Source organism: Chrysemys picta, chromosome 23 (genome assembly GCF_011386835.1).
Source record: "Chrysemys picta bellii isolate R12L10 chromosome 23, ASM1138683v2, whole genome shotgun sequence".
In the NCBI taxonomy this organism is placed as follows: domain Eukaryota; kingdom Metazoa; phylum Chordata; order Testudines; family Emydidae; genus Chrysemys; species Chrysemys picta.
The window spans coordinates 12983203-13005470 of record NC_088813.1 but is presented as its reverse complement, the minus strand read 5'-3'; the positions used below and the strand labels follow the sequence as shown (position 1 = coordinate 13005470).

Sequence of the window (22268 nt, the reverse complement as noted above, 5' to 3'; positions counted from 1 at the left end):
CTGTATGTGGCCACCTCCTCTCCCTATTTCCTAAGACCCTACAAAGTGAGGTGCCGACAGTCAGAGGCAAGGATAAAAAGGGGCCTCTTCCCCGTTTTTTCGGCTCGTTTCGGCTGTCTCGGGGGACGCTAGGTGGTGCTGCTGCACTGCAGTGGGCCTGAAGGACGGGCTGGATTTCAAAGGGAGTGTACTGCAGTTCTGAGGCAGACGGATGGGAGTGCAGGAGCCATCCGGCGGCACTGTCCTGGAGCTGTTTCTGGCTTGCTCCCTCCCCAGTCAAGATGTGACAACCTACCAGCCGTGGGGATTTGTTGAGGATAGCTGGTCTGGCCCAGGCAGATTAAGTGCTTACAGCTGGGCCTGCTCCCTGGGCTTACATGCTCCCTGTTGTACATTGCCTCTCTGCCTGGAATAAGGAGATTTCTTCTAGGGATGTAGCTCTATTGCTAACCCCTTCATCTCGTTCATGTCCTCCATATTTGAAAGTCCATAGCCCGCTGCTGCAAAGAAACAGCTGAGGGGCAGTGCAGCGTTCTGTGCTTCGAGCTGCTGGTGCGATCTCTGCACTGCAGGCCTAGCGACCATGACTTGTCTCCCCGTTTGCTGGGGGGGCCGGTGCAAACCCTGCGCGGGAGAGGTCGGCCCGTAGTTTGTTTTGCCTTTTATCTTGACACGAACAAGCCCCTTGCTGGTTGAGAGGAGGCTTGGAAGGAAACGAATGAAACCTCAGCTCAGGGGCACTAGGAGGGAGCACCCTAGGAGCTAGTGTCTCTGGGTTTGGAAAGCTGCAGTTGGCCACTCGGCTGTTTGCTGCTCTGCCATTGGGGTCTGTTTGGCGGGCAGAGGGCGGGGTGGCTGCTGCAGGTGTCTAGTGCGTGACGTGTGTTTTGCTACAAGGAAGGGAAGGGTCAGAGCTCCCTCTTCCAACCCAGCCAAATCCTCACTCTCTGGGGAGGGGTGGGGCAGGCAGGGTGCTGGGTTTTAGTCACAAAGTGCATGTGTGTGTGTTGTGGAGACGGTGAGCACTGAGTCCTGTGGGGCTCTGGTCCCCATCGGGTGATTCTGCGTAGGGTGGAAGGGTGACATGGCCGTGGTAGCACTGGGCAGGGGAGCTTGAGTTCACCTTGGGGATGCAGGAAGAAGGTAGGATGGGCACTAATGCACTCTGCTGCTCCACCATCGGAAATCACACTAGGGTGTGTGCTGCTGACCTAACGTTTCAGCTCCCAGAGACTCCCCTTCTCGAACGGTGCCCAAGCTGCTCTGGAATCGGCTGTCCTGTGCAGCGATAAGGACGGTTAACCCTTTGGGGAGGTTCCACTCCCGCCGTATGCTCCTCCGCTGTGATTGGAGGAAAAGCAGCCTGCCTATTGCCAGAGTGGAGCAGTCGGAGGCTGTTTATTTGACAACAGTCAGGAATACAGACTCCGAGTAAACATCAGGCAGTGTGAGCCGACCCTCCCAAACGCCTTGACCGTAGCCCAGAGGAATCTGTTTCTGTCTAGGGGCAGGAATTTGTGGGTTTCCCACGCAGCGTTGGCCATGGGATTTCCCGTTGGTATGCAGGCTGAGTCTCCCCGTCTCCTCCGTGCTTCCCCCTACTTCTCCCCACCCTTTTCTTTATGCTACCTTTGCTCAACCTCCCTTTTTCTGACTTCTCCCCCCTCTCCCACATCCTCCCCCAGCCTCTCCCTCCCTCCCTCTCCCCCGATTTCTGTCTGGTTCTTGCTTTCTGTTTGTGTTACCGAGGGCAGTGCTCCAATTACCTCATATTTGGAGAGAGAAAGCTGCAGCCAATCCGGTCTCTGTCTGCTTTTAGGTCAAGTGATTTCTGAACTGCAGTGAGATGCTTTGAATTTGTCTTGTTGCAGCTCCTAGTCTGTAAGATGGCTGTCTGGAACAGCAGCAGCTGGGAGTGACTCCGTGTGTGTGAGTGAGGGTGAGCGAGAGAATATGGGGGATTGCCCGCAGTGCTGCGTGTTTTAAAATGTGCATCTAAGCTGATGAAGCGAAGGTCAGGATTTATCCAGGAGCCTGGGACCAGCTTAGCTGCATTATTGCTGGCATTTTCTGCTTGGAGGAGATGGGGAATTCTCTGGGCTGCGTTAAGGAACCGAAAGAACAGGCTGCTGGCCCAGGAAAGGCTCCTCTGTCCCCCCAAAAAAGGGTTCGTTTTAAACGGAAGCGGAGGGGGAAGAAGAGAACGGTGCCAGAGGCAAATCCCAAGGAGCAGCCCTTGCCGGGCACGGAGATTGCTGAAGATGATGAGGCAGTGGAGAAGTTCAAAGTACAGCCTCAGCAGGAGGGAGGAGAGGAAATTGCCAAGACCCTGCACCAAGGCACTTCACAGCCCCCGGATCCTAATCCCAGCTCAAGTCCGGAGGCACTGCCTCAGGGTCTCCTTGTACAGGTGAAAGAGAGATTTCAAGGGGAAGTCCAGAAGGCTCAGCTGGTGGTCGAGCACTGGCCCTCAGGGTCTGGGGGCAGGAGGCGTTCCCCTGAGGAGGGCACCACAGTCATTGCACGCCTGCTAGACAACCCTGCGGAGAAGAACTGTGAGAAGGCTGTGAGCAGGCTGGTTGAATTTCAAAGGACAGGAGCTGGCAGCAGCCGAGCTGTGCTGTTGCCTTTACAAAGGGAGGCTGCAGTCAAAGACGACCAGAGGAGGGATGAAGACCAGCTTGTGTCCAGGTGTAACGCGGTGTCTAGAGAGGAGCCAGCGGGCGGACAAGGGCCAGAGAAGCCTGCAGCTTTGGTGGAGGCTGGCAGGTCTCCGGAGGCCTGGGATACAGAAGGGAATGAAAGTATTTCAAGTGCCACGTGGACAGGTTCGTGGTTCGTAGAGCCAGGCACCATCTCAGAATTGTCCACGCCGTCGCCCATGGTGGACCAGGTGGAAAACCAAGGCTTTGAGAAGTCCCAAAGGCTGTCATTGTCACGAGAGAAACCTGCCCTCAAGGGAGGAGAGGGCACCTGGACCCAGCCTGGCACTAAACTACCTGCCTCTCAGAGTGACTCGTCGTTCAGTGGGCCGACCACCAGCACTGCCCAGCCCTCCTCAGGATATGGGAGTGACTTGTCCCATCAGCCCACCAGGGATATTGTAGCCAGTCAGATCTCGGGGTCAATCTTGGAAGATGGCTGCACACTCCCTGCACAGGAGGACAGCCAGGTTCAGAGGGGCAGGACGGAGAAGGCCGTGAAGCCTTCTGGAGGAAAGGTCAGTGCTTGTATTCATTTACTGAACCATCTTTCAGAGACGGGGGGGGGGATGCTGTCCTGAATATCAGTGATCCAGCCCAGCCCTCCATTTCCCTGGGAGAGTTTTCTTCCCAGTTGACTCCAGTCTGCTTAGCCCTGTGTCTAGCGCTGTGAATTACAGCCACGTATGGAGAAGTGGCCGGTTAAATCTGATTCAGAATGCTGAAGAAGCATCTGTCTCCACCCTGAGGAGCTGCATGGCTCTGATAGTCCACAGGTGTAATTTGAATGGCCATCTGTTAGGAATGTCAGATTAGGAAAGCAGGGAGTGCATGGGCTGTTTGCTTGTAGACTGACCCTGTTTGTACTTTGCTGCCTCTACCCTGTAATCTACCTAGAGTGTGCAGGTAGAGAGCTGGAACAGCACTCGAAGTAGAAGCAGGAGGATGTGGGAAGGCAATTACTTGTGTTTTAGGTGTAATTGCCTGTGTGTCACTCGAGATGCACTGACTGTAGTTAGCATGTTCACCCACTTTCAAGGGGTTGCTAACAGCACATTCCCTCCATTCTGACACTTGTGTGGCATGCACGCTCTGCCCTTTGCACGCATTTAACATTTCTGTGAAATGTTGGCACTAATTAAAAATGGGGGAAGGGGCGATATTGCAAAGTGTGTTGGTTAAGAAGAAGGCTTGTTAGAATGGTCCTAAAAATGGGTGCATTGCAGCCAGACAGGGCCAGGCAGCAACATTCAGTAGTGACGTCCCTGGCTTTAGTAGCATTTTCTAGCATTTATCAGTGGGGGGGAGGGGAGGGGAGGGGGAGAGTTGAAACTGGCATCACTGATGACTTACCAAGTACTTTTGTTGGCTGCTGTCACTCTGTGGGGTGGAAAGGGGGCAGAGACCAGAAGAGCCTAGAGTGTATAGGGAACATGATTGAAATGGTGGGAGACACCCCCCCTTCCCCCATTCAGCCTCAAACCTGTAGCATGGTAGGGCAGAGAGCAATTCAAACAGAGAAGCGCGATTGGGTCGTTAATCAGCGGAGAGAGGGAAGGCGCTCGTGTTACAGGTGTCCTGTCTAGTTCCTGTCAACCCGGTGTGATTCCAAAGAGGAAAAGTGGCCTCACTTCTCTGGGGTGAAGGTGAACTCAGCCAGTCTGAGTCCATCTCCTCTCGGGCAATAGACTCCTGCCCTGGAGCAGCAATGCTGTTCGTGGTCTAGGGGAATGCGAACAGAAAAGGGAGTGATTGGAAGGAGTGCTGTGCCTCGGATAGTCAAAGGGGTTGGGTGGGCATCGGCTAGTGGGATGTATTTTGGCCTGGGAAGGGCTAGATGAGTGTACACTGGGTTTTTGGCTCAAGGCCCTGGTGATATAGGAGGGGTTGCTGGAAGAGATTGGTTATTGCATGTTATGCTTTGGGGGCAGTGAAATTGTCTCCTTGTATTTTGGACTTGTGGCCAGAGGTCTCTTGTGTCTGTATTTGGAGTTGTGGGTGGCAGAAGATGCTGCGTTTGTTTTGGGGGTTGCTTCAGAGGAGGGCGTCACTATTCTCTGCAGTTTGGGGAGTGGAAGGGCCTTCTCTGATTTGTGATGGACTGGAGTACCTTGGTCCAGATTCTCAGCGCAGTTTGGGCTGCTGGGGGTGGGGCTTGGCCCATGAGATGTAGGGATCAGTAGGCAAACAGAGCTTGATGCTGAATATTTTGGCTTGTTGGCCATGGCCATTACCTTGATGGACTGGAGAAGGCAGCTCTGTATTTAGGGGGAAGGGATAGCTCAGTGGTTTGAGCATTGGCCTGCTAAACCCAGGGTTGTGAGTTCAATCCTTGAGGGGGCCACTTAGGGATCTGGGGCAAAAATCTGTCTGGGGATTTGTCCTGCTTTGAGCAGGGGGTTGGACTAGATGACCTCCTGAGGTCCCTTCCACCCCTGATATTCTATGATTCTAGACACCAAGATCAGTGGGAACAGAGCACTGCTGTCTTGATAAAAGTGGTTGGTCTTTTAAAAAAAAAAAATCAGCGGAATGTTGTGAGCTGATGCATGAGTAAGGAAGGTTCTGTGCTTGAGCTTCAGGTTCCATATGCTCATCACCCCTTCTCTCAGATTCCTTTATCCCAAGAGCAGGCTTTTAAAGGAGGAGGTGGTGGTACCGCCCCTCAGTAGTAGTAGTACAGTGGAGCATCCATCCCATATGTGGGGATCCTGCGGATGTAGCTGCATTTTCTGTCCCTTCCTCCAGCCTGGGGAGTGGGGCAGGCAAAGGCCCAGTAATCTGGGGACGGACGACTCTGTTGTTAGTTATTTAGAGGGTACGCGAGGTGCATCGTGCATTTGTTATGGCCGTGGTGCCTCGCAAGCTGCTGTGTCATGTGATCCTGTTGGTCTATCAGCCCATTGCTTTAAGGAAATCCCTGTTTTGGGTCCGGAAGAGTTAAAGCCAAAGCCGGCTGTGTGGCAGCAACTGACAAAGAGCAGTTTTTTGTGTGATAAGAGTGTCAGACTCCGGAGAGGGAGGTGAGCAGCGGCATACCAATTACACTACTGCCGCTCCCCTTTGTGCTTCCGCAGTCTTCCTCAGACGTCTGGGGGAGGGAGGATCCTTTGCCTCTAGCCCGGCAGTTTCCTTTCCCTTCCCTGCCAGGGGAATCTTCACTGGAGCTGGACACTGTGAGCAGTAGGAGCCAGGTGAAAATAAGGGCTGTCAAGCGATGAAAAAAGTGAATTTCAATCGTGCTGTTAAACAATAATAGAATACCATTTAAAATATTATAAACACCATTTGTAAATATTTTGGATGTTTTCTACATGTTCCAATCTATTGATTTCAATTACAACACAGAATACAAAGTGTTCAGTGCTCACTTTATATTTATTTTTGATGACAAGTTTTTGCACTGTAAAAAATAAAACAGATAGTATTTTTAAATTCACCTAATACAAGTATTGTGGTGCAATCTCTTTATTATGAAAGTTGAACTTACAAATGTAGAATTATATACAAAAAAACCCACAACAACCTGCATTCAGAAACAAACCAGTGTAAAACTTTAGAGCCTACAAGTCCAATCAGTCCTACTTCTTGTTCAGCCAATCGCTGAAACAAACAAGTTTGTTTTACATTTCCAGATGATAATGCTGCCTGCTTCTTGTTTACAATAGCACCTGAAAGTGAGAACAGGCACTGTTGTAGCCAGCGTCGCAAGATAGTTACATGCCAGATGCGCTAAAGATTCATAGGTCCCTTGATGCTTCAACCACTATTCTGCTAGATAACGATCCAAGGCAGTGTGGACCAATGCATGTTCATTTTCATCATCTGAGTCAGATGCAGAGCTGGTCCCAACTATTCTGGGACCCTAGGCAGCCTTCCCGCGGGGTGTGTGTGTGTGGGGCCCCAGGCTTCCGTGTGGAGGGGTGTGGGGCTGGCTTGGAGGACGGGGGGGAACCATCCCCCAGCACTCACCAGCGGCGCGGCTGAGGCCGGGCTGTTGCACTTCCCGTTGCCGGTGAGTACAGGCCCAGCCGTGCTGCAGTCCTCAGGGGTGGGGCTGGAGCGGGGAGGGGTGGGGGCTTGGGGAAGGGGCGGAGTGGGGAGGGGCTGGGGCTGGAGCAGCACGCAGCTGCATAGGGCACCAGTAAATTTGGTGCCCCAAATTTCCTGGTGCCCTACACAGCTGCGTGCTTTGTGTATGGGTAAGGACGGCCCCGGTCAGATGCCACCAGCAGAAGGTTGATTTTCTTTTTTGGCCGTTTGGGTTCTGTAGTTTCCGCATCAGTGTGCTGCTCTTTTAAGACTTCTGAAAGCATGCTCCACACCTCGTCCCTCTCAGATTTTGGAAGGCACTTCCGATTCTTAAACCTTGGGTCGAGTGCTGTAGCTATCTTTAAACATTTCACGTTGGTACCTTCTTTGCACTTTGTCAAATTTGCACTGAAAGTGTTCTTAAAACGAACAACGTGCTGGGTCATCATCCGTGGAGTGAACACCCTCCCTGGCTCACAACGAGACACAAACTGGCCATACATTTAATACAATATAGTTTTCCAAAGATATGGTGCAAAGCTGCCCTGTCTGCCACGCTAGGCACTGTGCAAACATATAGTCAGTGACAGTCCCTGGTTTACAGCCTAAACAGACTGTACCTCAGGGGTGGCTGGACAAAGAAGTGAGTGGGGGATGGGAGGAGAGCAAGCAGGGTAAACAAGGGGTCGGAGGTCAGCTGTAGGTGCGGTGTGTTCAAGGTGATCACGAGAAACCCTGACCCCTGGCAGTGTCTAGCCGGTAACACTTAAGTTTAGTATCCTCTATTCCAGGGGACTCTGGCTCGAGCTCTGTGTCTTGGATTTATTTAGAACGAAGACATTCATTGTTAGGCACAAGCAGGCGCGTTGCTGTCCGAGCTTGGGTGAATCTTATGCTGAGCTGAGCCTGGGAATCTTCAGCAGCACAGCTAGACTGTAAGAACAGGCCCATTTCTGCAGTCTCCTGGCAGTAGATGGATCCAGTCCATGCACCAGTACTTTACCCCAGAGTGCTCAGCCAGACACGATTTCTTGCTGCTTCTCTGAATTCAGCATGGGAGGAAAAGCTGTCCTGATAAGCGGTCTGTAGCCATCATAGGAGGCAGAGATGCTCTGATTGGCAGACTCTGTTGAAAGATGTTATCTGCAATGCTGACTCTAGTTGGGCTTGGTAGACAGCCACCTAGCCAAGCAGGACTTTGTTCTGGTAGGAAAATCTTTCTAAGACCAGGGGTTAGAGGCTTCTCCCATCTCCACCTGCTGCTAATGCCCTGGAATTTATTGGTTTTTCTGGAGTATTGCTACTTGTTCTCCATGCACGTCCCTCAGAAAGATCCATTTCAAAGGGCACCATGTAAATCACCAGGACATGCTAACAGTGTGTGGTGTCTGGCTCTTAAACACAGGGGCAAATGAAGGACATTTTTCTCTCTGTCTTCCAGCACCTTCACCCCACTGCCCTGTCTGTGTGTCTCAGGTATTTCCAAAGCGCTCACCACTGTGATTATCTGGGGGTGCTCTCTGGGAGAAGTGCAGAAAAGATGACTTGTAGGTAGGGTGTATTGACTGGCTGGATGAATTAAAGGGAAAAATTACATTTCCAGCTGAAAATGTTGCACTTACCATTGTTACAGGTAACCGCTAAAAATCACAGTAACTGAAAAAGAGCTTAAAGGAAAAATATCTTTTAATAACTTTCTTCATGTTGTTAGCTTTGTGCATTTGACAGCGCTGTGTGCATTGTCACTTTCACTGTTGCTGGTGTTTACCCTTCCTCCCCCACCCCACTCCATAACAGAAGCAGCAAAGCTGAAACTGCAGAAGCAGCCGCCAGGCGTGTGTACAGAGACAGGGGATGAGAAAGGAGGGCTGGGCCTTAGCTAGTGTAATTGATGGGGCTGCCCAGAAGGCCCCACTAAACCTCACCAGGGGAGCGAAAAAACCTTCAACTTTTTTAAAATTAAAAAAAAAAAAAATTACATGAAAGCATTTCAGGAGAGACTCTTTAAAGGGGAACGGGAGGGTGGTAAAAATTGGAATTCTTGATATTCACAGATTTCAGTGCCAGAAGGGACCACTGTGATTAGCTGATTAGCCATAGAACTGCCCCAAAATAATTCATAGAGCAGATCTTTTAGAGAAACATCCAATCTTGATTCAAAAAGTGTCAGTCATGGAGAATCCACCGTGATACTTGGTCAGTTGTTCCAATGGTTAAGTATTCTCACTGTCAAAAATTGACACCTTATTGCCAGTCTGAATTTGTTTAGCTTCAACTTCCAGCCCTTGGATTGTGTTAGATGTTTCTCTGCTAGACTGAAGAGCCCATTATTAAATAGTTGTTCCCCATGTAGGTACTTATAGGATATAATCATGTGACCCCTTGACCTTCTTTTTGTTAGACTCAAAGCGCTCCATCTATTTAGTTTATCACTAGAAGGCAGGTTTTCTAATCCTTTAATCATTCTCGTGGCTCTTCTCTGAACCTTCTCCAATTTGTCAACCTCCTTGGATTGTGGGCACTAGAACGGGACCGAGTATTTCAGCAGCAGTTGCACCAGTACCAAATACAGAGGTAAAATAACCTCTCTACTCCTACTCGAGATTCCCCTGGTTATGCATCCCAGGATGCAATGTTAGTCCATTTCAAAGCTCACAGGCTATAGCATCTCTTTAATCAAACTTCCTTTGCTCTGAAAAGCCTTCAGTCGAGTTACGTGCAGTTACTCTGAATTTGCCCTGCCCTCAGCTTTCAGTTTGTTTTAGTCTGCATCGATCCTAGCAATTGTGGCAGTAAAAATAGAGGTGCTGTACTCACGTAACCTGTCTTTAGATATAACGAGGAGTCCTTGTGGCACCTTAGAGACCAACACATTTATTTGGGCATAAGTTTTCGTGGGATGGAACCCACTTCATCAGATGCACTTGACCCCCCACTTGGTATGGCAACTCCCATCTTTTCATGTACTCTGTGTGTGTGTGTGTGTGTGTGTGTACACACCTGCTACTGTATTTTCCACTCTGATGAAGTGGGTTCTAGCCCACGAAAGCTTATGCTCAAATAAATTTGTTAGTCTCTAAGGTGCCACAAGGACTCCACGCTGTTTTTGCTGATACCGATTAACATGGCTACCACTCTGAAACCTGTCTTTAGATATGGATCCCTGGCTTGGACTTTTCATATGAGTCTGGCTCCTGAGACCCCACGTACAATGTGTATATATAGAAATAAAATCTGCATAACTTGCCCAACAGGGTTCTTCCTACTTCCAAAGTGCCGTGTAACCAGCGATACCATGTCTTTACAGATCTCCGATATCTACATCAGTGGGGAGTCAGGAGACATGTCCGCTAAGGAGAAGCTGCTTCTGTGGACGCAGAAGGTGACTGCGGGTTACGTGGGAGTGAAGTGCACCAACTTCTCTTCGTGCTGGAGCGACGGGAAGATGTTCAATGCTCTCATTCACAGATACAGGTACACAGAGAGGAGTCTGGCTTGGCAACGGGGGAGGTTAAGGCTCCTTGTTCTCTCTTTGCATTTAACAGTCTGCACCTTGAAATCCTAGTTCTGCCCAACATAGAATAATGGAGGAGGGGCGCTCTGCTCCGGCAGCAGAAAAGGTTGAGCACACGCACAATTGCAAGGAGTGCTGGCCTTTTAGCAAGGGGGGAGAAAAGCTTTAAAACCAGATTATGGAGGTGCTGCTGTGCTGTTAATGTTGTCAGTTCCCACTCTGCTCTCAGTGACTAATAATACTTAGCACTTCAGTGGCACCTTCCATCTGAGCATCTCCAGGCTCTCTTGAAGCCGCAATTAAGCCTCTCACAAAGCTCCTTGTGAGCAGCTAGGCAAGTGGTATTATCTCTCCCTCCTGGCTGCACAGTGAGTTGGTGGCAGCGCTGGGATTAGAACTCAGCAGGGCTGACTCCTGGCTTTGACCACTAGACCACGCTGTTGAGGGTGAAGGAGATGAGCAAAAATTGTCAGTAGGGTCAAAGCATCATAAAATGTCTCCAGACAACATCAGTCACCTGGGTTACCCTTTGTCAGGCAGTGACTGACTGACCATGGGCAACCCCCCAAATGGAAAGGAGTGGGGTCATGAGCACTTTGAAGAAGGAATTGGAAATCTCATGCCAAAATGCCCCCCTTGAAGATGGAAAAGGGTGGGGGGGTAACTGTTTGTGGGGTTAGGAGTCCTAAGCAGTGTGTACCCCCAGCACTCAGCTGGATGTAGCAGATTCAAAGAACTAGCCAGGAAGTCTCTGGTTTTCTTTCCTTGAACGTGAAGATCTTCTGGTCCTAATCCTCATTTGCACTTTATGTCCTATTGCAAAATTGCATACCCGGTTGCATTAACAGTGCTTGCTCCTGGCACCTTGGGGGAATCACTGGCGACCGCCTTTGTAGTGTTAGGAGCCTCCCTCCTCCTCCTTGGTCTCCATGTACCTGTGTATCATGTGTGGTTAGTGGTGTCTGGCTGTGAACGCACGGTGCGGTACCAGAAGCAGAGTGTCACCTTGGCTAGGTGTGAAGGTGGCTGTCTCTGAGCTTTTGGGTGTGTCTTACAGGCCGGATATGGTGGACATGGAGCGGGTGCAGATACAGAGTAACCGGGAGAATCTGGAACAGGCCTTTGAGGTTGCAGAGAGGCTTGGAGTCACCCGGTTGCTGGATGCCGAAGGTGAGACGATGGTGATTGACCCAGCTGGGTAGAAGATTACCTCTCCCCCTCTTACCCCTCTGACTTGGGTTTCTTTGTCCCCTTGCCCCAGATGTGGATGTCCCATCTCCAGATGAGAAGTCTGTGATAACTTATGTGTCTTCAATCTACGATGCCTTTCCCAAGGTCCCCGAGGGAGGAGACGGGATCAGTGCGATAGTAAGAACTGCTGCTTTTTACATCTTCTGACCCTCAATTCTATGGAAGGCTGGTCTGTAAGCACCATGTGTCATGACTGGGGGTGGCGTGAGTTGTCTTCCTTATCTCCAGCCACAACAGATGGTATCTCCAAAAAAAGAAAAGAAAAAAGCAGTGGAGGTTTGTGCTGCTTAGCAGGCATTGAGGGTCCACCCAGCACAGAGACTGGAATCAGGAGAGAGAGTGGGGGTTGGAGCTTATGTCAGCTTGCCACAGCTGGAGCAGCGTGGGGCAATTTACAGCTTCCCTAGTAAGGTGGGGCTGCCCTTTAATTCTCCTGTGCAAGTCCCTTGGTTCTCGTGGGTACGTGTGACCAGCCTGAGACTGTGCACTGAGTTCTCCGCTCTGGGCAGCGGTGTAACATGGCTCTGTGATGCCCTGGAGACAGCAGCTTATAGCAAGGTCCTGCTTTCCCTTCTGTGCCGGTGAAACTGCATCACAAGAGGGGGAGGCGCTTTCAGCTTGGGTTGTGCTGCAGATGTCGCCAGTCTGAGTCGCGGTGATGCACGTTCTGTTTGTTCTCTCCCCTGGTTTGGCTGGCAACGTATTGGGGCCCAGCTACGATATTTTGCCTATTGCTTTGTGGAGTTGCTTTCCAGTATTAGCACTTCAAATGGCTCCCCCTTTTCCTCCCAGGAGGTGGATTCAAGGTGGCTAGAGTACCAGAACCGCGTGGACTCCCTCATCCCCTGGATCAAACAGCACACGATACTCATGTCAGATACATCCTTCCCCCAGAACCCTGTTGAGCTAAAGGTAAGGGTTTCCTTGGAGTGTCTGGTGCCAGTTGTTGGCTTTGGGCCTAACTGGTGGTAGCACAAGATGGTGCCTTGGGCTGTGTGCTGATACAGCTGTCTCCCATTACAGGCACTTTATAATCAGTACATACACTTCAAAGAAACAGAAATCCCAACAAAAGAACAAGAAAAAGGGAGGATAGAGGAGCTGTATAAACTACTAGAGGTAAGAGACCTCTCAGCTGCGTGACTGGTCGCTGGGAACATTTTGTTTGTCAAGATTTACTGTACGTTCAATTTGGATTTGTTTTGAAACAGAGAAACAGAAATAACCCTGAGGGTATATTATAACGCAAGCAGCATTGCTGAGCCAACCCTACTGAGGCATAGGTTCTCCTGCTGCTCCGATCACTGTGGTATCCAAGCGCCTTCCAGCAGTGTGTTAGCCCCTTGGCTGCGTGGTTCAGAGAGGGTGGTCTGAGGACAGAGGCAGCCGCTCTCAAGGCGGTGTAGAGGGAGCTACCTTCAGGTTAGGGGTATGCAGAGCTATAGCCAAGAAGACTGGTGCCCTCCTCTCCCAATAGATGTGAATGGAATAGGTCACTCAGATGCTGCCAACGGTGTAATAGAGCAGGGTAAGAGAATCTGTTCTGCTACTGTGTTTCCAGGTATGGATTGAATTCGGCCGCATCAAGCTGCCCCAGGGTTACCACCCCAATGACGTTGAGGAGGAATGGGGCAAGCTGATCATAGAGATGCTGGAGCGCGAGAAGTCGTTGCGGCCAGCAGTGGAGAGGTTGGTACTGAACTGTGGGAAGGTAGAGCTTACTGGATCCCTGTTGAGAATTCTCTCTTCTGCCACCGCTATGGTGGCTGACAGTGTCCCGGAGAGGCTCGTGTCTCTGATTTTATTTCTTTTGTCGCAGGCTGGAATTGCTGCTACAAATCGCTAACAAAATTCAGAATGGTGCTCTGAGCTGTGAAGAAAAACTCACTCTGGCAAGGAACACGCTGCAAGCCGTGAGTGTTGGTGTTAGTCTCCCAGGATCACTGCCTCATGTCTATTGTCCTCTTTCCTTTCCTCGAACCCACCTCACTTGCCTCTATAGCCTGGCAGAGCTGCCTTTCTGCTTAGACCTCAGCACCTCGCCCTTGAGATGATGTTGAGTTTATTCTGAAGAGGGCGTGGGGTTCGTGGTGGAACAAGAGCTCCCAGTGCTGTGCTGTAGCTAAGAAGGTGAAGGCGATCGTTGGATGTATTAGCAGGGGAACATCAAGTAGGAGTATGGAGGTGGTGTTACTTTTGTATATGGCATCAGTGAGACCCTTACTAGCCATTGTGTCCAATCAGGTGTCCATGCTTCCAAAAGGATGCTGAAAAATTGGAAAGGGTTCAGCATAGAGCTACAAGAATGACTCGGTCTGGAAAACCTGCCTTATAATGAGTCTTAAGAGGTTCAATCTATTCTGTTGATCCAAGAGAAGGTTCTGAGGTGACTTGATATGGTACATCTGCAGTGCAATCAGAAGTGTGAGATATCCAAGCTGGCTTTGGTCTCGCTAGCTTGAATAACAATAGCAGTTAAGCTGTGGCAGCGGAGGTTAGCCGCTGGAGTACGCATGCAGGGGCCTGGATTGGTCGTATAGCCAGTTCTGCTGCGGTCTCGCTGCTGTTGTCGTTTGAGCTGGTTCAGACCTAGCTCGGGTTTGTCTCCGCATGCTGCAGTCACAATCCGATTGCACTGTAGACCTACCTAAAGCGTATAGGTACCTATGTGGGAAATTATTTCTGATCATTGACGGCCCTTTAAGCTAGCAGGGAAAGACGTAACCAGAGCCAGTGGTTGAAGCTAGACATATTCAGACTGGAAGCAAGGTGCCCGTTTTAAAGTGAGGGTAACTAAATATTTGAATAACTTGCCTAGGGGTGGGTGGATTCTCCATCACTTGGAGTCTTTATAGCGAGACTGGATGTCTTCCTAAAAGACATCGCACTGGCTCAAACAGAAGTTATGGGCTTGATGCACAAGCCAGTAGGTGAGGTTCTTTGGCTTGTGTTACGCGGGAGGTCAGGCGAGGTGATCATCGATGGTCCCTTCTGGCTGTAACGTCTATGAATCCTTTGAAGGCTGAACCAGAACACAGCCCTTTTGCCTTGCGTGTCCCTCACAGTACAGTGGGGATGACACGTCCCCCTGGTAACTCTGAGCTCTCGTTGCAGGATGCTGCTCACCTGGAGTCTGGCCAGCCAGTGCAGTACGAGTCCGATGTGGTCATGTACCTGCAGGAGTGCGAGGGGCTCATCCGGCAGCTGCAGGTGGATGTGCAGATCCTCCGAGATGAGAATTACTACCAGCTGGAGGAGCTGGCCTTCAGGTGAGGGGCCGTGTGTATGAGAAAGCAACGCTGAGTGGGGGATAGGCCCCGAGACACATGAATACGCTGCATTAAGCAGCACGGTAGGCGAGTCCTGGTGGAAGTGGCTCTGCCCCAGCTGAGTGTGAGGTGGGATTTCTTCCGTTTGGGTTATGGAAAAAGATAGACAAACCCCTCATAAGCAGGATCGTTGTGGAGAAGAGGTGTCGTTCCATATATCCGCTGGAGTCCAGACATCCGTAACTCGGCTCCTGTCTTCCCTCCCCCGCTCTGCTCCAGGATCGTCCGGCTGCAAGATGAGCTGGTTACGCTGAGGCTGGAATGCACTAACCTGTACCGGAAGGGTCACTTCTCCACCTTGGAGCTGGTACAGCCGTCCACCCTGACCACTACACACTTGAAGGCAGAGCCCTTGACAAAGGGCACGCACACCTCCTCTACCTCCTGGTTCCGGAAGCCCATGACCCGGGCGGAGCTTGTGGCTATCTCCTCTTCTGAAGATGAAGGCAACCTCCGATTTGTGTATGAGCTGCTGTCTTGGGTGGAAGAGATGCAGGTGGGTGCATGCCCTGGGCTTTACCCAGCTCTACAGGCTGACTCAGCGGCATGTATTGGCACTAAAAAAAGTCAGAAAACTGAATAATGTGAGAGGGTTTCTGTCTTTTTTTCTTTAAACCACAAACGTTGTGATGGTGCAGCTGGTCCCTGGTGCACAGGGAATGCCATTGGTCACCAGATACTCTTGTTTCTGAGAAGTCCCTCTTGTCCTGAGCTGGGTTTGGTTTCCTATATGGTGCTCCTGCTGTTTGCAGGGAATAGTGGAAGGTTGTCTCTAATTCAGCCTGACAAGCTCCTCCTGTTTGACATGAGCATACGGCTCGAGCCAGCTGCCCCTGAAGTCAGTGTGAGTTTGGACATTGACCTGAGCGCTCTTAGGGTCAGTCTCTTAAGGAGCACACTGCAGCGGGGCTGGGCTTTGCATCTCTTGCTTCAATAGTGAGCTAGGAGGTGACGTCACCTCCAGGCCCCTGTGCTTTTGAGCATGCTCTTTGGGATGGCGAACATTGACTGGGCCTATTGGTGGCTGTTTCAGATGAAGCTGGAGCGGGCGGAGTGGGGCAGTGATTTGCCGAGTGTGGAATCTCAGCTGGAGACGCAGCGGCACGTCCACTCCAGCGTGGAGGATCTGGGCGCCAGCGTGAAGGAGGCCAGGATGTACGAGGTGAGGGCACACGGACTTGATAGCATGCCTGAGGGCACTAGAGTTTGCCAGGGCTCGGCGGGGTGATGAGGAGGGGCAGGACATCAGATCCTGTGAGTGTTTGGTGGCTTTGAAGGGTGAATACACTTGAGGCTGCTGCAGTGAGGCACCTTTGAAGGCATACGGTGCAGCCGTGTCTCCCAGCACTCTGAACTATCACGACTTACTAAAGGTGGGAGTAGAGAGGTTATGTTACCTCTGTATTTGGCACCGGTGTGACTGCGGCTGGAATAGCGTGTCCAGTTCTGATGGCCACAAGTCAAGGGGTGTTGATAAATTTGAGAAGGGTCAGAGAAGAGCCCCGAGAATGAGTAAAGGATTAGAAAACCTGCCTTCTAGTGATAGGCTCAAAGAGCTCAAGCTATTAAGCTTGATAAAGAGGGGTCACTTGAATAGAGTCCATAACTAGCTACATGGGGAGCAAACATTTAATAATGGGCTCTTCAGTGGAGCTGAGAAAGGACTAACACGATCCAATGACTGGAAACTGAAGCTAGACAAATTCAGACTGGAAATAGTGTAGTTTTAACAGTGTGAGTAATTAACACTGGAATAATTTACCAAGGGTTGTGGTGAATTCCACATCTCTGACAATTGTTAAATCAAGGCTGGATGTGTCTCTAAAAGCTCTGCTCTAGGAATTCCTTTGGGGAAGTTCTGTGACCTGTGCTGTACAGGAGGTCAGACTAGATGATCCCAATGGTCCCTTCTGCCCTTAGAATCTGTGAATCTAAGATGTGTCCCATTGAACCAGGATTTTAATGTATCACCATTAGCTTATTCTGCAGGCAAAGCTCAAACCGAAGAGGCTTAAGTGCTCTCCAGATTTGATCCCCATTGATTTGTTGTCTTAAGCCCAATTTCTTGCAAATCGTTCTTTTTATTTTCTCTTGGAGCCCAATTCCTTCACTGAGGGTGGAAGGTTCTTTCTCCCCACAGCCTGATTTCCCTCTCCTCCCCCCCCCCCCCCCCCCCCCCCCCGGTCCAGAGAAGAGCCCACTTGCCACAGCTAGTGTTCCTGCTTCTGGTTCTTACTGCTCATGGAAAACTCAGGGGAAGTGGCTGATATGGGGTGTGTGATGCTCTGAAATTGAAGCTATATACTGGCAACGTGAACCATTTTTCCTTCTTAGGGTAAAATGTCTCAGAATTTCCGCACTAGCTACACAGAAACGCTCGGCAAGCTGGAGACACAGTACTGCAAGCTGATGGTGAGTAGGCATTACCCATGGCTCCAGCGTGCTCTGCTGCCTGAGAGTCCCACCCCGCCGCCCAGCACCATATTCCCCTGACACAGGATGCAGAATACAGGGTCTATACTCTGCTGGTGGTGAGGCTGGGGAGAGGGAACAGTAGCAATCATTGAGAGCGGAGAGAAGAGCAGACACGTTAGTGTCTTCCTCAGAATTCAGAGGAAACCTGTTTATGGCAAACCAGGTTATTTTGGCAAGGTTGGCCGGTGTTTTATGGAAGCCATGGCTTTACTCAGCCGGTAACCCTGAGTGTACAAGGCAAAGGATCCGAATTTCCTAAGCCGTTCTCCTTATCCTTATCTGCTTGACTTACATGCCATGAGAAATGTTTCCCAGCTTGGAGCAACTCATCCCAGCTGGAGTTATCCTCTCAGGGGCAGCGGCAGCTCCAAGCACCAGCGCTCCAAGCGCGTGCCTGGGGCGGCAAGCCGCGGGGGGCGCCCTGCTGGTCCCTGCGAGGGCGGCAGTCAGGCTGCCTTCGGCGGCATGCCTGCAGGAGGTCCACCGGTCCTGCGGATTCAGCGGCAATTTGGTGGCGGGTTAGCCAAAGCCGCAGGACCGGCGGACCTCCTGCAGGCATGCCGCCAAATCTGCGAGACCGGGGACCTACCACAGGTGCGTCGCCGAAAGCCGCCTGCCTGCCGCGCTTAGGGCGGCAAAAAAGTTAGAGCCGCCCCTGCTCAGGGGGTGGGTGGTTTTCACTTGCACGCTTTTCAGACCGCATCGTAGTACTGTAACTATACGTCCTCAGCCCCCTTCAGGGGCACTGGAAGAGAGAAGAGTCTGGGAAACATCCATTTATGGCTCACGAGAGGGGTGGGTTATTTCACTGTATGCAGGAAACATCGAGCTTCCGACTGCGGCATCTCCAGAGCCTGTACGGGTTTGTGTCCCGCGCCACTGCTGAGTTAATCTGGCTCAATGAAAAGGAGGAAGAGGAGCTGGCGTATGACTGGAGTGACAACAACCCCAATATTGCAGCCAAAAGGAATTACTTCTCGGTGAGTATAGTGCAGACACAGGGCACCCATCTGAACAGGGCTGCCTAGTTACAAGCTCCACTGATTAGACTGGTATTGCTTTTCAATTGCTGTGAAACCTCCAGCTGGCTTCAAAGCTCTCAAATTAAGGCTTCCCAGGCTTCTGAGCGCCGACAGCTCAGCCTGCAGCGCTTGCCGCAGTCGTGATCGCCACTGGCGAACCATGGCTTGAGTAGAACGCAAAGGGAAAAGCTAAATCTGTTCAGCAGGTTTTCCAGTTTTGTGAGCGTGTAATCAATATACCGTGGGGCAGGGTTAAAGCTGGAGTCGAACACTTGCCTGAGAATTCCCTCAGTTCCTAGCATCTAGGCTTTGAATGTTAACCTGCTGAATACTGTTTTATTTATATCTGTATCCATTCAAAATTAAGGACGTTCCAAGGCGGAAATTCTCAGTTAAGGTTAAGGAGACTGCCCTTCAAGACCATTTTCAGAGTAGCAGCCGTGTTAGTCTGTATCCGCAAAAAGAACAGCAGTACTTGTTGCACCTTAGAGACTAACAAATTTATTTGAGCATAAGCTTTCGTGGGCTACAGCCCACTTCTTCGGATGCATGTAGTGGAAAATACAGTAGCAAGAACTGTCAGTTGCTAGAAATGGGCCATTTTCATTACCACTACAAACAGTTCTTTTTCTCTCCTGCTGATAAAAGCTCACCTTAACTGATCACTCTCCTTATAGTGTGTATAGTAACACCCATTGTTGTGTGTGTGTGTCTCTTCCTACTGTATTTTCCACTACATGCATCCGAAGAAGTTGGCTGTAGCCCATGAAAGCTTATGCTCAAATAAATTTGTTAGTCTCCAAGGTGCCACAAATACTCCTGTTCTCTTCAAGACAATATTAATAAGGTGTTCTTATTCAACACCTACATGCGGAACTGAAGAAATGCTCCGTGCCGTTTCCAACACCAGCTTTAACCCTGTCCCAAATCCCTGCTCCTCTTCAGCCTGGCCTGGATACGTAATGACTCAAGTACAGCTACCACAGAAATGTACGATTGATTTTGATTGGAGTCTTTACTTGCATCTGCTACTCAGGAGCTGACAATGGAACTGGAAGAGAAACAGGATGTGTTCCGGTCTCTACAAGATACAGCGGAGCTGCTGTCATTGGAGAATCACCCGGCCAAACAGACTGTAGAGGTAACTGATCAGTTGAAGGGCTTATACGCTGGGGGGTTTCACGCCAAGCCGTATGAATTGAACTCAGCTAGCCCCTTGAATAAATATCATTGGGAGACATGCTTAGACGCGCCACACCTCCACCTCCACCCTAAACTGCTCTTACCAACTCCAAGTCATCGTAAAACAGCTTTATTGATAAGGGTGCCTCTTGTGAGGACAAGGACGACACTGCTACACAGTACCCTTCCCAAGATAATAAAGATAAATGTTTGTGTGTACAGGGCCCAGGCCCAAGGTCCTGTGGTAAGATAAGAGAGCCAGTGGCCCTGAGCTCACTTTGAATTATTCATGGTTACGAGACTGATGGAGCAAACATTCTGTGGAGCAAAGGGTTATTAGGGCAGGGTTTTCTACGGACAAGCCCCGCCACCAATTCCTTGGAAGTGCCACTTAAAGTGCCTCCTTTTTTAAATTGATTTCCTTTGGTCTCTATTCCAGGGCGCTTCCCACAACATCTCATTACAGCCAAATCCTTCCTCCTTATGTGAACATTGTAAGCTAGTTGAGTGAACGGGCTGAACACTGACTCAAACCCCTTCGTTGACCAATGCCCCTGGTTCCTTCGTTGTTGTAACTCGTGGTTTTCTTTGTATATATGTATTGTCCAGGCATATAGCGCAGCTGTGCAGTCCCAGTGGCAATGGATCAAACAGCTCTGCCTATGTGTAGACCAGCATGTGAAGGAGAATGCTGCTTACTTCCAGGTATAGTAGGGAGGGACAGTCCTGCATTTCTGTCCCTGATCTATGGTTCAGAGACCCAAACCTGCTTGTGCACCGTGGTTATGGTATAGCATCAACTGACCCACAACGTGCTTATCCTTTTGCAGGGCAGTATAGGCTTTATCCTGAACACAGCTTTAAACGAAGGACTTCTGAGTTTTTTCTCATTTGTTTCTTTCCCTTTTGCCGGGTCCCCTGTGCGCTTTATCTGGTGGGATGTGATTTCTCGTGATAGCCCAGGCCATGCCTGTGGTGGTGCTTACAGCTCCAGCAGCTCAAATATGGAGAGAAATGCGGAAGAAACTTGTCTAATGAGGTTTTTGGTGGGTCCCTTTCAGTGTTGCCTGTGGCAATGAATAGCCTGTGGCGTGTTGTGTTGCACAGCTTTCTGTAATGCTTTTTGGCTTTGCAGTTCTTCAGCGACGCCCGAGAGTCGGAAACGTACCTGCGGAATCTCCAGGACTCTATCAAACGGAAATATTCTTGTGACCAGAACACCAGCCTGACCCGCCTGGAAGATCTGCTGCAGGATTCCATGGTGGGTGTTCTGTATAAGCCCCAACATCATGGGCTCTCGGTGCAATGCACAATCAATCCTGTGGAGCGGCACTGCCTGCTGGCTTTTGCGTCACAAGGGAAAATGGGTATATTTGTTTATTCCTACAACAGAACAGTTAAGTTGAATGTTCTTTGCCGATCCTGTCTCAAGCTCCTCTTTGCATTTTGATTGTGTGTGTCGGCGTGCAGGCTGTGTGACCTTTACTGTGTCACTTTCTGTTGATTTAATGCTGTCTACACTAATCTGATTTTAATTTAATAGCTATAATGGAAGATCAGTGACTGCAGTAAAGGACTCTTACAGAGCACAAGGCTCTCTCTGAATCCTTGCACCCTTGCTGAAGGGAAGAGGAGCCGGCAGTGCAAAAAGGCTGGCTAGAGACCTTGTAAAATGAAGTCCAGAGTTGATTCTTCACCATCACTATCTATCACACTATCTTTCTGTGCGTAGAAATACGGTGATGGGTGAGTTCTGTTGTCTGAGATGGTTACTCTGATCTGGTCAACTGGAGGCTGCAGCCAATTGGTTATTTAGCTGGTGCAGGGAAGGATGGCGGGAAATGCCCACTCTTAATCCAGATTTAATCTGTTTGCCAGGTCTACGAGGTGGCTAATGATAAAATCGAAGCAGGGAGCATATGGATAATTGTGTATGTCTATATTTAGTAATCAAGACAGCAGTCGCAGGCTGAACTCGGGCAGATGAGTCTTTGTCACATGACCTGATGCGACAGGAATAATATAGAGCAGTCCAAACACTAAGAGAACTTTATAACCACACAGGGCAAATTGGCATAATAAGAAACAAGGAGTGAAGCGTCAACCAGCTACTGATTTGGCATATCTAATGAGTGCGGGTTTACCTAAGTATTTAACTGCTAATCCTCTGATAAAGGTTAGTGGCCAGATGCTAATCAAAGCCTTTTAAATGTTAACATTTAAAACATTCGTTCAGTACTTCAGATTGGACTGATTAAGTACTAACCTATTAGTGGAGGTTAACAAACTCAGATGCATGAAATCCCATTGTCATATGCAATCTCTTTCTTATGGCCTTCTTTTGGTCCCAGAGGTTCTGCAGCAAAAACATGGGTGCTGGTATTGGGCAGTCATGCAGGGTAAATCCTCTGGACTTGTTATCTTCTCTTCTCAAGGGTCCTAGTGGCGCACTCCCTCCTCCCAGTGTCAGGTCGTCAGGCTCTTTGTAACCCAGCTGCACTAGCGGCAGGTTCTTGGAGTATAGCCACAAGTACTCGGATTCTGGCATGATAGTGGTTCACTCCTTGTTTTGAAAAGTAGCCGACATCTCAGGAATGGTGAAGTCCAGCTATCTCCCGGACATATGCTATTATTCTTCGGTAACTAATGAGTTAAAGTTGTATTTCTTCCAATCATGCTCCCTGGGACAGGCACAGGTAGTTTATTTAAGCACTACTTCTTCTTTTTTTTTTTTTTACTATTAAATAACAGACCGTTCACC

At 49.9% G+C, this 22268-nt stretch overlaps 1 protein-coding gene across 31 annotated transcripts in view; it reads left to right on the top strand.

Annotated features, from left to right (window-relative positions):
* Window positions 1–22268, top strand: part of MACF1 (microtubule actin crosslinking factor 1) — a 249139-nt gene that overhangs the window by 99358 nt on the left and 127513 nt on the right. For 16 of the 31 annotated variants that reach the window (XM_065577291.1, XM_065577290.1, XM_065577265.1 and 13 more), the window contains exons 1-16: window positions 399–3220; window positions 10042–10208; window positions 11306–11418; window positions 11510–11616; window positions 12292–12411; window positions 12523–12618; window positions 13061–13188; window positions 13319–13412; window positions 14614–14768; window positions 15048–15324; window positions 15862–15990; window positions 17163–17240; window positions 18122–18283; window positions 19362–19466; window positions 20117–20212; window positions 20643–20768. In XM_065577291.1, coding sequence (XP_065433363.1) covers window positions 2084–3220; window positions 10042–10208; window positions 11306–11418; window positions 11510–11616; window positions 12292–12411; window positions 12523–12618; window positions 13061–13188; window positions 13319–13412; window positions 14614–14768; window positions 15048–15324; window positions 15862–15990; window positions 17163–17240; window positions 18122–18283; window positions 19362–19466; window positions 20117–20212; window positions 20643–20768 — 3090 coding nt within the window. In that variant the 5' untranslated portion in view covers window positions 399–2083. Of the gene's footprint in view, window positions 1–398; window positions 3221–10041; window positions 10209–11305; window positions 11419–11509; window positions 11617–12291; window positions 12412–12522; window positions 12619–13060; window positions 13189–13318; window positions 13413–14613; window positions 14769–15047; window positions 15325–15861; window positions 15991–17162; window positions 17241–18121; window positions 18284–19361; window positions 19467–20116; window positions 20213–20642; window positions 20875–21064; window positions 21254–22268 lie in introns of those variants that run through there. The other 15 variants (XM_008171036.4, XM_005302134.5, XM_065577277.1 and 12 more) reach the window with 3 other exon arrangements.